This window comes from Rhinolophus hipposideros, assembly GCF_964194185.1.
Source record: "Rhinolophus hipposideros genome assembly, chromosome: X".
Taxonomy (NCBI): domain Eukaryota; kingdom Metazoa; phylum Chordata; class Mammalia; order Chiroptera; family Rhinolophidae; genus Rhinolophus; species Rhinolophus hipposideros.
In genome coordinates, this window is record NC_138046.1 from 10,082,039 (window position 1) to 10,094,583 (window position 12,545).

The following is a 12,545-nucleotide window of genomic DNA, read 5'->3' on the forward strand; positions in this document are numbered from 1 at the left end:
AGAAAGCTTCCTGTTGTCTTGCCCCTGGTCAAGTTGTCCCCAGAGCAGGGCTATGCTCCAACATGGTAGAAGCACTGCTCTGGTTCGTCAAACTCAGTATTACCCCCAAACACCTCAGACATGGTATTACCCATGGCAACAGCTTGCCAGTGGACAGCCCCACCTTCCGCTGCAGGGGGGGGTCCCCTCTTGAGCTGTGCTTGCCCCCAAATCTCATCCCTCTCCAGATCACAACAGGATTGGCTTTGCTTCCGTGTCTTCCTCATAAGATCTCTTCTCTTTACCCAAGGCGGGCTCATTTTGGGACACCTGTATTTACCCTTCTCAATCACCCCCCCACCCCGCCCCGATGCCCTGAGGTTCAGCCTCGCTACGAGCCTCTTCTAGGCCCCATTTCCTTTCCTCACTTGGGTGGATTGGCTCTTGCTCTCCCAGATTTCTGGCCTCCTACTTCCAAATTGGGTCTCCTTTGGACTTCCCCTTTTAATGACTGATTCGGGGACCTGGCCTACATTCAGCTCTGTTGAAACAAAGCATTTTACTGACACTCTCATGCCTGCCCTGTTCTTGCCCGAAGGCCACCCCCAGTCCCCAAGTGGAGGGACAGGGAGCAGAGGAGAAACTCACCTATCTGTTGATGTCTCATTTTGTACTTGTCCAAAGCTAAGGGGACTCTAGAAAGTGAATCCTTGGAGCCTAAGAATGGCACCGGGCCATTGGGTGAAAAGGGCTTTTCCACAGGGACCACGTGCCATCGTCATTAACAGCCAATCCCACTCCCCTCCTTGTGGGCCCAGAGACCTGATCTCTAGGGATTTCTTCTAGTTTCTACCGTACCTGGCAAATCACCTCTCGGACATCGCTGTCCCCCCCCCGCCCCCACAGTGGAGTTGTGGCAATAAAGTCAGCCTGAAACACTCTCTGTCTGGTGTGAACTCTTTGTATTAGAGACAGAACAAGTCTCCAGATGAGTTTTGTGCAGGACTAGCCAGGTTGGTGGCAGTTGACAGCAAGGACTGACTGATTGCCTGTTTCCTCATGTCTGTCCTTGTTCTCGCACCTGTATTCATGGAGCCATCCTAGAAAGGCACTGCCTTTTCCTGCCCCTCACTGGAGAACTGGTCTTCTGAGCCGTCTTCTGAGCCAGGCTGTGGTGGTCATACACCCCCTGGGCAGATGTGTTGGCCCTAGTTTTAGGGGCCTCTCTAGAAGGCCCCTGGAACTTCGGCTAGAGTCGCTCAGCTGCTGATCAGTAACTCCCTGGCGTCCTAGGGGTCCCATGAGGAAAGACACTCCTTTTTGTAGATGCATGAATAATATAGGGGGATTCCCCCAAGGTCAGGAGCCAGCCTGTTCTGGGTCCTGACCAGCAAGTGAGGCTCAGCGGACCAGGTGCTCCAGGGCTTGCCTAAGGGCATCCCAACCTGATCCTCAGCTGAGTGTGTGAAAATGCTGCTGCTTCAAAGGAAAGAGGACAATGGGGACCAAAGCGTGTTGGGCCCGGGTTTCCAGCCTCATGGTCTCATCTGATGAGGTGTGTGTAGCATGGGAACAAAGAACAGACTCACAATTCTCATTGCAATGTGTATTTACTGACGTGCAGTTTTGCTTTTCTTTATTAAAGCTGAAAATCCTCCCCAGTTACACAGTGGTGATTTGATCAGTCGCCAGTGGCTTGTGGAATTGGACTGTCCTTAATATGCTCGCAGAGTGCGCACTTGTAATCTGAGGTGCCCTCCTCCTCGTCGTCCTCCTCCGGGGCCTCGCGTGGGGCCTTGACTGAAAGGGCAGCCAGCAGGAAGGAATAACAGGTGTTATACAAAGATATCACTGAACTATGATCTGGGGGGTGGGAGGGCAGTTCCCCGACACCATCCCTTATGGCAGTAGCCCTGGGTGCAAACATGATGTTCCTAGATGTGCCCTCCCCACTTGGGCCACCTGGCTCACTTGAGGAAGGGTCTTCCATGGCACGTGCAGCTATATTGCCCATAAACCAGATATCAGGCAATATGAATGACCGGGTGCCACTGGGTCCCCGGGCTCTTGGGCCTTCTTTCTGGGTCTTTTTGTCAGCTTCGTTGGCGCATTTCTTGAGTTGGATTCTTTGGGAGCGTCGTGTAGGGGTTACCTCCCTCTTTCTCTTTGGAATGGCTACGCTCGTCCCTGGGCAAGTAATAATCATCAGATTACATTTTCTCTTGATGTTCTCGAGGAGCAGAGGCTTGTCTCTCTGAAAATTGCAGTGGCGGTAGATCTGAAACAAAATTAATCATGTTAGTCATTCTGGGAGAAAATACATCTATTTGACATTAAATGGCCCCTTAGGGTCTTTAGTCATCTCATCAGGTTATCTCTAAGGGGGTTATAGTTTCATATGAAAACCTATACTTTCTCAACTTTTGGTAAATATTGTCTCATGTGAAAAAGAGTTATCCTTGGAAATGAAACCCTTTCAGGATAGCATTCTTCTTGGATAGCACTGTTCTCTGTTACCCGTACTAAGAAGTCGTTCGGGTAACAGAGAACATGGGGAAGGGGAGGATTTCTACTTTACCATCATTGTCTTGTTCCCTGCAGAGCAAACTGAAGGGTCATTTGGGCGTATTTTGCTGAATCCATAGAGGTTCAGCAGGCGGATGAAGCTCTTCAAGTTGTCTGTTTCAAAGATTCTTTCTGCGCCCTTCCGGCTAAGAACCTCCCTCTGGAAGAGATCTTTCTCGATAATCATGGCGTCTCCATCGTCATTCCAGCACACAGATGTGAAGGTGACATCTTCCACTATCATCCAGAGCTTTCTGGGGAAGGAGAGCCCAAGAATGGCCCTGTTTCCGTCCACATTGGCAGCACCTTGGCTTGGGTCCTGCGGTTGTGGACTGTCTTGGGGGCCCGGACCTTGGCTCACAGCATTTTCGCCACTGGTCCCCAGAATCTCCCTGGGATCCACATTTGGATCCAGGGGTGAGAAAGATGGGACACCTATTGCTGGCTCTCCTTCCCCTGATGGGGCCAGCATGGCTTCTTCTGGACTTGGACTAGCCATGGAGTCTGGATCAGGAGCTTTTGCCACCTGGGATACTCGGTCACAAATGCCTTTGGTCACAGCAACGATGCCCAATATATATGTTCCCAAAATTCTATTGACTCGGTCGTGGGGCAACCAGCTGCTTAAGTCAGAGTCTACTTTCCTAGTCACATGATGTCATAACAGCTGGTCTGGAGAGGGGGCCCTGGCCAAGTGTGGGGGAGGAGATGGGGGCAGGACCCCAGCTTCTCTCCTTTCCAAAAGTACTGCAAAGCAGGGTTCAGGTCAGGTATTACTATCTGCTGCCAGGCACATGGTTTCATGTTGCTAGGCAGTGGATGGCTTGAGAAGCCATGATCCTTTCCTCCACTCCCACTCCTACAGATGGGGGAGGCCTGTTGCCGGTCTCGCCAACTGCTCAAGGGCCAGGCCCTGGTTAGCCCTAGCTTGGCTACCACCAAGACTGACTGTGTCAGAGGGGACCCCAGGGAACTGTACTTCCCTGAAGGTGGTGGTTGGCCCAGTCTCAGTTGGTAGCCCCCATCTCGGAACCCCCTCTTCCTGCTTTGGTCTCTTCTGCCTCCTCCTGCTAGGTGGTCAGTATTGCTCAGATGGGCCCAAACAAAGCTTCCTGTTGTCTTGCCCCTGGTCAAGTTGTCCCCAGAGCAGGGCTATGCTCCAACATGGTAGAAGCACTGCTCTGGTTCGTCAAACTCAGTATTACCCCCAAACACCTCAGACATGGTATTACCCATGGCAACAGCTTGCCAGTGGACAGCCCCACCTTCCGCTGCAGGGGGGGGTCCCCTCTTGAGCTGTGCTTGCCCCCAAATCTCATCCCTCTCCAGATCACAACAGGATTGGCTTTGGTTCCGTGTCTTCCTCATAAGATCTCTTCTCTTTACCCAAGGCGGGCTCATTTTGGGACACCTGTATTTACCCTTCTCAATCACCACCCCCCCGCCCCGATGCCCTGAGGTTCAGCCTCGCTACGAGCCTCTTCTAGGCCCCATTTCCTTTCCTCACTTGGGTGGATTGGCTCTTGCTCTCCCAGATTTCTGGCCTCCTACTTCCAAATTGGGTCTCCTTTGGACTTCCCCTTTTAATGACTGATTCGGGGACCTGGCCTACATTCAGCTCTGTTGAAACAAAGCATTTTACTGACACTCTCATGCCTGCCCTGTTCTTGCCCGAAGGCCACCCCCAGTCCCCAAGTGGAGGGACAGGGAGCAGAGGAGAAACTCACCTATCTGTTGATGTCTCATTTTGTACTTGTCCAAAGCTAAGGGGACTCTAGAAAGTGAATCCTTGGAGCCTAAGAATGGCACCGGGCCATTGGGTGAAAAGGGCTTTTCCACAGGGACCACGTGCCATCGTCATTAACAGCCAATCCCACTCCCCTCCTTGTGGGCCCAGAGACCTGATCTCTAGGGATTTCTTCTAGTTTCTACCGTACCTGCCAAATCACCTCTCGGACATCGCTGTCCCCCCCCCCCACAGTGGAGTTGTGGCAATAAAGTCAGCCTGAAACACTCTCTGTCTGGTGTGAACTCTTTGTATTAGAGACAGAACAAGTCTCCAGATGAGTTTTGTGCAGGACTAGCCAGGTTGGTGGCAGTTGACAGCAAGGACTGACTGATTGCCTGTTTCCTCATGTCTGTCCTTGTTCTTGCACCTGTATTCATGGAGCCATCCTAGAAAGGCACTGCCTTTTCCTGCACCTCACTGGAGAACTGGTCTTCTGAGCCGTCTTCTGAGCCAGGCTGTGGTGGTCATACACCCCCTGGGAAGATGTGTTGGCCCTAGTTTTAGGGGCCTCTCTAGAAGGCCCCTGGAACTTCGGCTAGAGTCGCTCAGCTGCTGATCAGTAACTCCCTGGCGTCCTAGGGGTCCCATGAGGAAAGACACTCCTTTTTGTAGATGCATGAATAATATAGGGGGATTCCCCCAAGGTCAGGAGCCAGCCTGTTCTGGGTCCTGACCAGCAAGTGAGGCTCAGCGGACCAGGTGCTCCAGGGCTTGCCTAAGGGCATCCCAACCTGATCCTCAGCTGAGTGTGTGAAAATGCTGCTGCTTCAAAGGAAAGAGGACAATGGGGACCAAAGCGTGTTGGGCCCGGGTTTCCAGCCTCATGGTCTCATCTGATGAGGTGTGTGTAGCATGGGAACAAAGAACAGACTCACAATTCTCATTGCAATGTGTATTTACTGACGTGCAGTTTTGCTTTTCTTTATTAAAGCTGAAAATCCTCCCCAGTTACACAGTGGTGATTTGATCAGTCGCCAGTGGCTTGTGGAATTGGACTGTCCTTGATATGCTCGCAGAGTGCGCACTTGTAATCTGAGGTGCCCTCCTCCTCGTCGTCCTCCTCCGGGGCCTCGCGTGGGGCCTTGACTGAAAGGGCAGCCAGCAGGAAGGAATAACAGGTGTTATACAAAGATATCACTGAACTATGATCTGGGGGGTGGGAGGGCAGTTCCCCGACACCATCCCTTATGGCAGTAGCCCTGGGTGCAAACATGATGTTCCTAGATGTGCCCTCCCCACTTGGGCCACCTGGCTCACTTGAGGAAGGGTCTTCCATGGCACGTGCAGCTATATTGCCCATAAACCAGATATCAGGCAATATGAATGACCGGGTGCCACTGGGTCCCCGGGCTCTTGGGCCTTCTTTCTGGGTCTTTTTGTCAGCTTCGTTGGCGCATTTCTTGAGTTGGATTCTTTGGGAGCGTCGTGTAGGGGTTACCTCCCTCTTTCTCTTTGGAATTGCTACGCTCGTCCCTGGGCAAGTAATAATCATCAGATTACATTTTCTCTTGATGTTCTCGAGGAGCAGAGGCTTGTCTCTCTGAAAATTGCAGTGGCGGTAGATCTGAAACAAAATTAATCATGTTAGTCATTCTGGGAGAAAATACATCTATTTGACATTAAATGGCCCCTTAGGGTCTTTAGTCATCTCATCAGGTTATCTCTAAGGGGGTTATAGTTTCATATGAAAACCTATACTTTCTCAACTTTTGGTAAATATTGTCTCATGTGAAAAAGAGTTATCCTTGGAAATGAAACCCTTTCAGGATAGCATTCTTCTTGGATAGCACTGTTCTCTGTTACCCGTACTAAGAAGTCGTTCGGGTAACAGAGAACATGGGGAAGGGGAGGATTTCTACTTTACCATCATTGTCTTGTTCCCTGCAGAGCAAACTGAAGGGTCATTTGGGCGTATTTTGCTGAATCCATAGAGGTTCAGCAGGCGGATGAAGCTCTTCAAGTTGTCTGTTTCAAAGATTCTTTCTGCGCCCTTCCGGCTAAGAACCTCCCTCTGGAAGAGATCTTTCTCGATAATCATGGCGTCTCCATCGTCATTCCAGCACACAGATGTGAAGGTGACATCTTCCACTATCATCCAGAGCTTTCTGGGGAAGGAGAGCCCAAGAATGGCCCTGTTTCCGTCCACATTGGCAGCACCTTGGCTTGGGTCCTGCGGTTGTGGACTGTCTTGGGGGCCCGGACCTTGGCTCACAGCATTTTCGCCACTGGTCCCCAGAATCTCCCTGGGATCCACATTTGGATCCAGGGGTGAGACAGATGGGACACCTATTGCTGGCTCTCCTTCCCCTGATGGGGCCAGCATGGCTTCTTCTGGACTTGGACTAGCCATGGAGTCTGGATCAGGAGCTTTTGCCACCTGGGATACTCGGTCACAAATGCCTTTGGTCACAGCAACGATGCCCAATATATATGTTCCCAAAATTCTATTGACTCGGTCGTGGGGCAACCAGCTGCTTAAGTCAGAGTCTACTTTCCTAGTCACATGATGTCATAACAGCTGGTCTGGAGAGGGGGCCCTGGCCAAGTGTGGGGGAGGAGATGGGGGCAGGACCCCAGCTTCTCTCCTTTCCAAAAGTACTGCAAAGCAGGGTTCAGGTCAGGTATTACTATCTGCTGCCAGGCACATGGTTTCATGTTGCTAGGCAGTGGATGGCTTGAGAAGCCATGATCCTTTCCTCCACTCCCACTCCTACAGATGGGGGAGGCCTGTTGCCGGTCTCGCCAACTGCTCAAGGGCCAGGCCCTGGTTAGCCCCAGCTTGGCTACCACCAAGACTGCCTGTGTCAGAGGGGACCCCAGGGAACTGTACTTCCCTGAAGGTGGTGGTTGGCCCAGTCTCAGTTGGTAGCCCCCATCTCGGAACCCCCTCTTCCTGCTTTGGTCTCTTCTGCCTCCTCCTGCTAGGTGGTCAGTATTGCTCAGATGGGCCCAAACAAAGCTTCCTGTTGTCTTGCCCCTGGTCAAGTTGTCCCCAGAGCAGGGCTATGCTCCAACATGTTAGAAGCACTGCTCTGGTTCGTCAAACTCAGTATTACCCCCAAACACCTCAGACATGGTATTACCCATGGCAACAGCTTGCCAGTGGACAGCCCCACCTTCCGCTGCAGGGGGGGGTCCCCTCTTGAGCTGTGCTTGCCCCCAAATCTCATCCCTCTCCAGATCACAACAGGATTGGCTTTGCTTCCGTGTCTTCCTCATAAGATCTCTTCTCTTTACCCAAGGCGGGCTCATTTTGGGAAACCTGAATTTACCCTTCTCAATCACCCCCCCACCCCGCCCCGATGCCCTGAGGTTCAGCCTCGCTACGAGCCTCTTCTAGGCCCCATTTCCTTTCCTCACTTGGGTGGATTAGCTCCTGCTCTCCCAGATTTCTGGCCTCCTACTTACAAATTGGGTCTCCTTTGGACTTCCCCTTTTAATGACTGATTCGGGGACCTGGCCTACATTCAGCTCTGTTGAAACCAAGCATTTTACTGACACTCTCATGCCTGCCCTGTTCTTGCCCAAAGGCCACCCCCAGACCCCAAGTGGAGGGACAGGGAGCAGAGGAGAAACTCACCTATCTGTTGATGTCTCATTTTGTACTTGTCCAAAGCTAAGGGGACTCTAGAAAGTGAATCCTTGGAGCCTAAGAATGGCACCGGGCCATTGGGTGAAAAGGGCTTTTCCACAGGGACCACGTGCCATCGTCATTAACAGCCAATCCCACTCCCCTCCTTGTGGGCCCAGAGACCTGATCTCTAGGGATTTCTTCTAGTTTCTACCGTACCTGCCAAATCACCTCTCGGACATCGCTGTCCCCCCCCCCCGCCACAGTGGAGTTGTGGCAATAAAGTCAGCCTGAAACACTCTCTGTCTGGTGTGAACTCTTTGTATTAGAGACAGAACAAGTCTCCAGATGTGTTTTGTGCAGGACTAGCCAGGTTGGTGGCAGTTGACAGCAAGGACTGACTGATTGCCTGTTTCCTCATGTCTGTCCTTGTTCTCGCACCTGTATTCATGGAGCCATCCTAGAAAGGCACTGCCTTTTCCTGCCCCTCACTGGAGAACTGGTCTTCTGAGCCGTCTTCTGAGCCAGGCTGTGGTGGTCATACACCCCCTGGGCAGATGTGTTGGCCCTAGTTTTAGGGGCCTCTCTAGAAGGCCCCTGGAACTTCGGCTAGAGTCGCTCAGCTGCTGATCAGTAACTCCCTGGCGTCCTAGGGGTCCCATGAGGAAAGACACTCCTTTTTGTAGATGCATGAATAATATAGGGGGATTCCCCCAAGGTCAGGAGCCAGCCTGTTCTGGGTCCTGACCAGCAAGTGAGGCTCAGCGGACCAGGTGCTCCAGGGCTTGCCTAAGGGTATCCCAACCTGATCCTCAGCTGAGTGTGTGAAAATGCTGCTGCTTCAAAGGAAAGAGGACAATGGGGACCAAAGCGTGTTGGGCCCGGGTTTCCAGCCTCATCGTCTCATCTGATGAGGTGTGTGTAGCATGGGAACAAAGAACAGACTCACAATTCTCATTGCAATGTGTATTTACTGACGTGCAGTTTTGCTTTTCTTTATTAAAGCTGAAAATCCTCCCCAGTTACACAGTGGTGATTTGATCAGTCGCCAGTGGCTTGTGGAATTGGACTGTCCTTGATATGCTCGCAGAGTGCGCACTTGTAATCTGAGGTGCCCTCCTCCTCGTCGTCCTCCTCCGGGGCCTCGCGTGGGGCCTTGACTGAAAGGGCAGCCAGCAGGAAGGAATAACAGGTGTTATACAAAGATATCACTGAACTATGATCTGGGGGGTGGGAGGGCAGTTCCCCGACACCATCCCTTATAGCAGTAGCCCTGGGTGCAAACATGATGTTCCTAGATGTGCCCTCCCCACTTGGGCCACCTGGCTCACTTGAGGAAGGGTCTTCCATGGCACGTGCAGCTATATTGCCCATAAACCAGATATCAGGCAATATGAATGACCGGGTGCCACTGGGTCCCCGGGCTCTTGGGCCTTCTTTCTGGGTCTTTTTGTCAGCTTCGTTGGCGCATTTCTTGAGTTGGATTCTTTGGGAGCGTCGTGTAGGGGTTACCTCCCTCTTTCTCTTTGGAATGGCTACGCTCGTCCCTGGGCAAGTAATAATCATCAGATTACATTTTCTCTTGATGTTCTCGAGGAGCAGAGGCTTGTCTCTCTGAAAATTGCAGTGGCGGTAGATCTGAAACAAAATTAATCATGTTAGTCATTCTGGGAGAAAATACATCTATTTGACATTAAATGGCCCCTTAGGGTCTTTAGTCATCTCATCAGGTTATCTCTAAGGGGGTTATAGTTTCATATGAAAACCTATACTTTCTCAACTTTTGGTAAATATTGTCTCATGTGAAAAAGAGTTATCCTTGGAAATGAAACCCTTTCAGGATAGCATTCTTCTTGGATAGCACTGTTCTCTGTTACCCGTACTAAGAAGTCGTTCGGGTAACAGAGAACATGGGGAAGGGGAGGATTTCTACTTTACCATCATTGTCTTGTTCCCTGCAGAGCAAACTGAAGGGTCATTTGGGCGTATTTTGCTGAATCCATAGAGGTTCAGCAGGCGGATGAAGCTCTTCAAGTTGTCTGTTTCAAAGATTCTTTCTGCGCCCTTCCGGCTAAGAACCTCCCTCTGGAAGAGATCTTTCTCGATAATCATGGCGTCTCCATCGTCATTCCAGCACACAGATGTGTAGGTGACATCTTCCACTATCATCCAGAGCTTTCTGGGGAAGGAGAGCCCAAGAATGGCCCTGTTTCCGTCCACATTGGCAGCACCTTGGCTTGGGTCCTGCGGTTGTGGACTGTCTTGGGGGCCCGGACCTTGGCTCACAGCATTTTCGCCACTGGTCCCCAGAATCTCCCTGGGATCCACATTTGGATCCAGGGGTGAGAAAGATGGGACACCTATTGCTGGCTCTCCTTCCCCTGATGGGGCCAGCATGGCTTCTTCTGGACTTGGACTACCCATGGAGTCTGGATCAGGAGCTTTTGCCACCTGGGATACTCGGTCACAAATGCCTTTGGTCACAGCAACGATGCCCAATATATATGTTCCCAAAATTCTATTGACTCGGTCGTGGGGCAACCAGCTGCTTAAGTCAGAGTCTACTTTCCTAGTCACATGATGTCATAACAGCTGGTCTGGAGAGGGGGCCCTGGCCAAGTGTGGGGGAGGAGATGGGGGCAGGACCCCAGCTTCTCTCCTTTCCAAAAGTACTGCAAAGCAGGGTTCAGGTCAGGTATTACTATCTGCTGCCAGGCACATGGTTTCATGTTGCTAGGCAGTGGATGGCTTGAGAAGCCATGATCCTTTCCTCCACTCCCACTCCTACAGATGGGGGAGGCCTGTTGCCGGTCTCGCCAACTGCTCAAGGGCCAGGCCCTGGTTAGCCCTAGCTTGGCTACCACCAAGACTGACTGTGTCAGAGGGGACCCCAGGGAACTGTACTTCCCTGAAGGTGGTGGTTGGCCCAGTCTCAGTTGGTAGCCCCCATCTCGGAACCCCCTCTTCCTGCTTTGGTCTCTTCTGCCTCCTCCTGCTAGGTGGTCAGTATTGCTCAGATGGGCCCAAACAAAGCTTCCTGTTGTCTTGCCCCTGGTCAAGTTGTCCCCAGAGCAGGGCTATGCTCCAACATGGTAGAAGCACTGCTCTGGTTCGTCAAACTCAGTATTACCCCCAAACACCTCAGACATGGTATTACCCATGGCAACAGCTTGCCAGTGGACAGCCCCACCTTCCGCTGCAGGGGGGGGTCCCCTCTTGAGCTGTGCTTGCCCCCAAATCTCATCCCTCTCCAGATCACAACAGGATTGGCTTTGCTTCCGTGTCTTCCTCATAAGATCTCTTCTCTTTACCCAAGGCGGGCTCATTTTGGGACACCTGTATTTACCCTTCTCAATCACCACCCCCCCGCCCCGATGCCCTGAGGTTCAGCCTCGCTACGAGCCTCTTCTAGGCCCCATTTCCTTTCCTCACTTGGGTGGATTGGCTCTTGCTCTCCCAGATTTCTGGCCTCCTACTTCCAAATTGGGTCTCCTTTGGACTTCCCCTTTTAATGACTGATTCGGGGACCTGGCCTACATTCAGCTCTGTTGAAACAAAGCATTTTACTGACACTCTCATGCCTGCCCTGTTCTTGCCCGAAGGCCACCCCCAGTCCCCAAGTGGAGGGACAGGGAGCAGAGGAGAAACTCACCTATCTGTTGATGTCTCATTTTGTACTTGTCCAAAGCTAAGGGGACTCTAGAAAGTGAATCCTTGGAGCCTAAGAATGGCACCGGGCCATTGGGTGAAAAGGGCTTTTCCACAGGGACCACGTGCCATCGTCATTAACAGCCAATCCCACTCCCCTCCTTGTGGGCCCAGAGACCTGATCTCTAGGGATTTCTTCTAGTTTCTACCGTACCTGGCAAATCACCTCTCGGACATCGCTGTCCCCCCCCCCCACAGTGGAGTTGTGGCAATAAAGTCAGCCTGAAACACTCTCTGTCTGGTGTGAACTCTTTGTATTAGAGACAGAACAAGTCTCCAGATGAGTTTTGTGCAGGACTAGCCAGGTTGGTGGCAGTTGACAGCAAGGACTGACTGATTGCCTGTTTCCTCATGTCTGTCCTTGTTCTCGCACCTGTATTCATGGAGCCATCCTAGAAAGGCACTGCCTTTTCCTGCCCCTCACTGGAGAACTGGTCTTCTGAGCCGTCTTCTGAGCCAGGCTGTGGTGGTCATACACCCCCTGGGCAGATGTGTTGGCCCTAGTTTTAGGGGCCTCTCTAGAAGGCCCCTGGAACTTCGGCTAGAGTCGCTCAGCTGCTGATCAGTAACTCCCTGGCGTCCTAGGGGTCCCATGAGGAAAGACACTCCTTTTTGTAGATGCATGAATAATATAGGGGGATTCCCCCAAGGTCAGGAGCCAGCCTGTTCTGGGTCCTGACCAGCAAGTGAGGCTCAGCGGACCAGGTGCTCCAGGGCTTGCCTAAGGGCATCCCAACCTGATCCTCAGCTGAGTGTGTGAAAATGCTGCTGCTTCAAAGGAAAGAGGACAATGGGGACCAAAGCGTGTTGGGCCCGGGTTTCCAGCCTCATGGTCTCATCTGATGAGGTGTGTGTAGCATGGGAACAAAGAACAGACTCACAATTCTCATTGCAATGTGTATTTACTGACGTGCAGTTTTGCTTTTCTTTATT

General features: G+C 51.8%; 1 protein-coding gene across 1 annotated transcript; it reads right to left on the reverse strand.

Annotated features, from left to right (window-relative positions):
* Positions 1-7,800: 7,800 nt before the first annotated feature.
* On the reverse strand, positions 7,801-10,328 carry LOC308494516 (heat shock transcription factor, X-linked member 4-like; the record flags this gene model as incomplete). The annotated part of the gene is made up of 3 exons (XM_081042286.1): positions 7,801-7,806; positions 9,417-9,542; positions 9,843-10,328. 3 exons carry the CDS (start codon positions 10,326-10,328, stop codon positions 7,801-7,803), a joined length of 618 nt encoding a protein of 205 aa, XP_080898412.1.
* Positions 10,329-12,545: the final 2,217 nt, after the last annotated feature.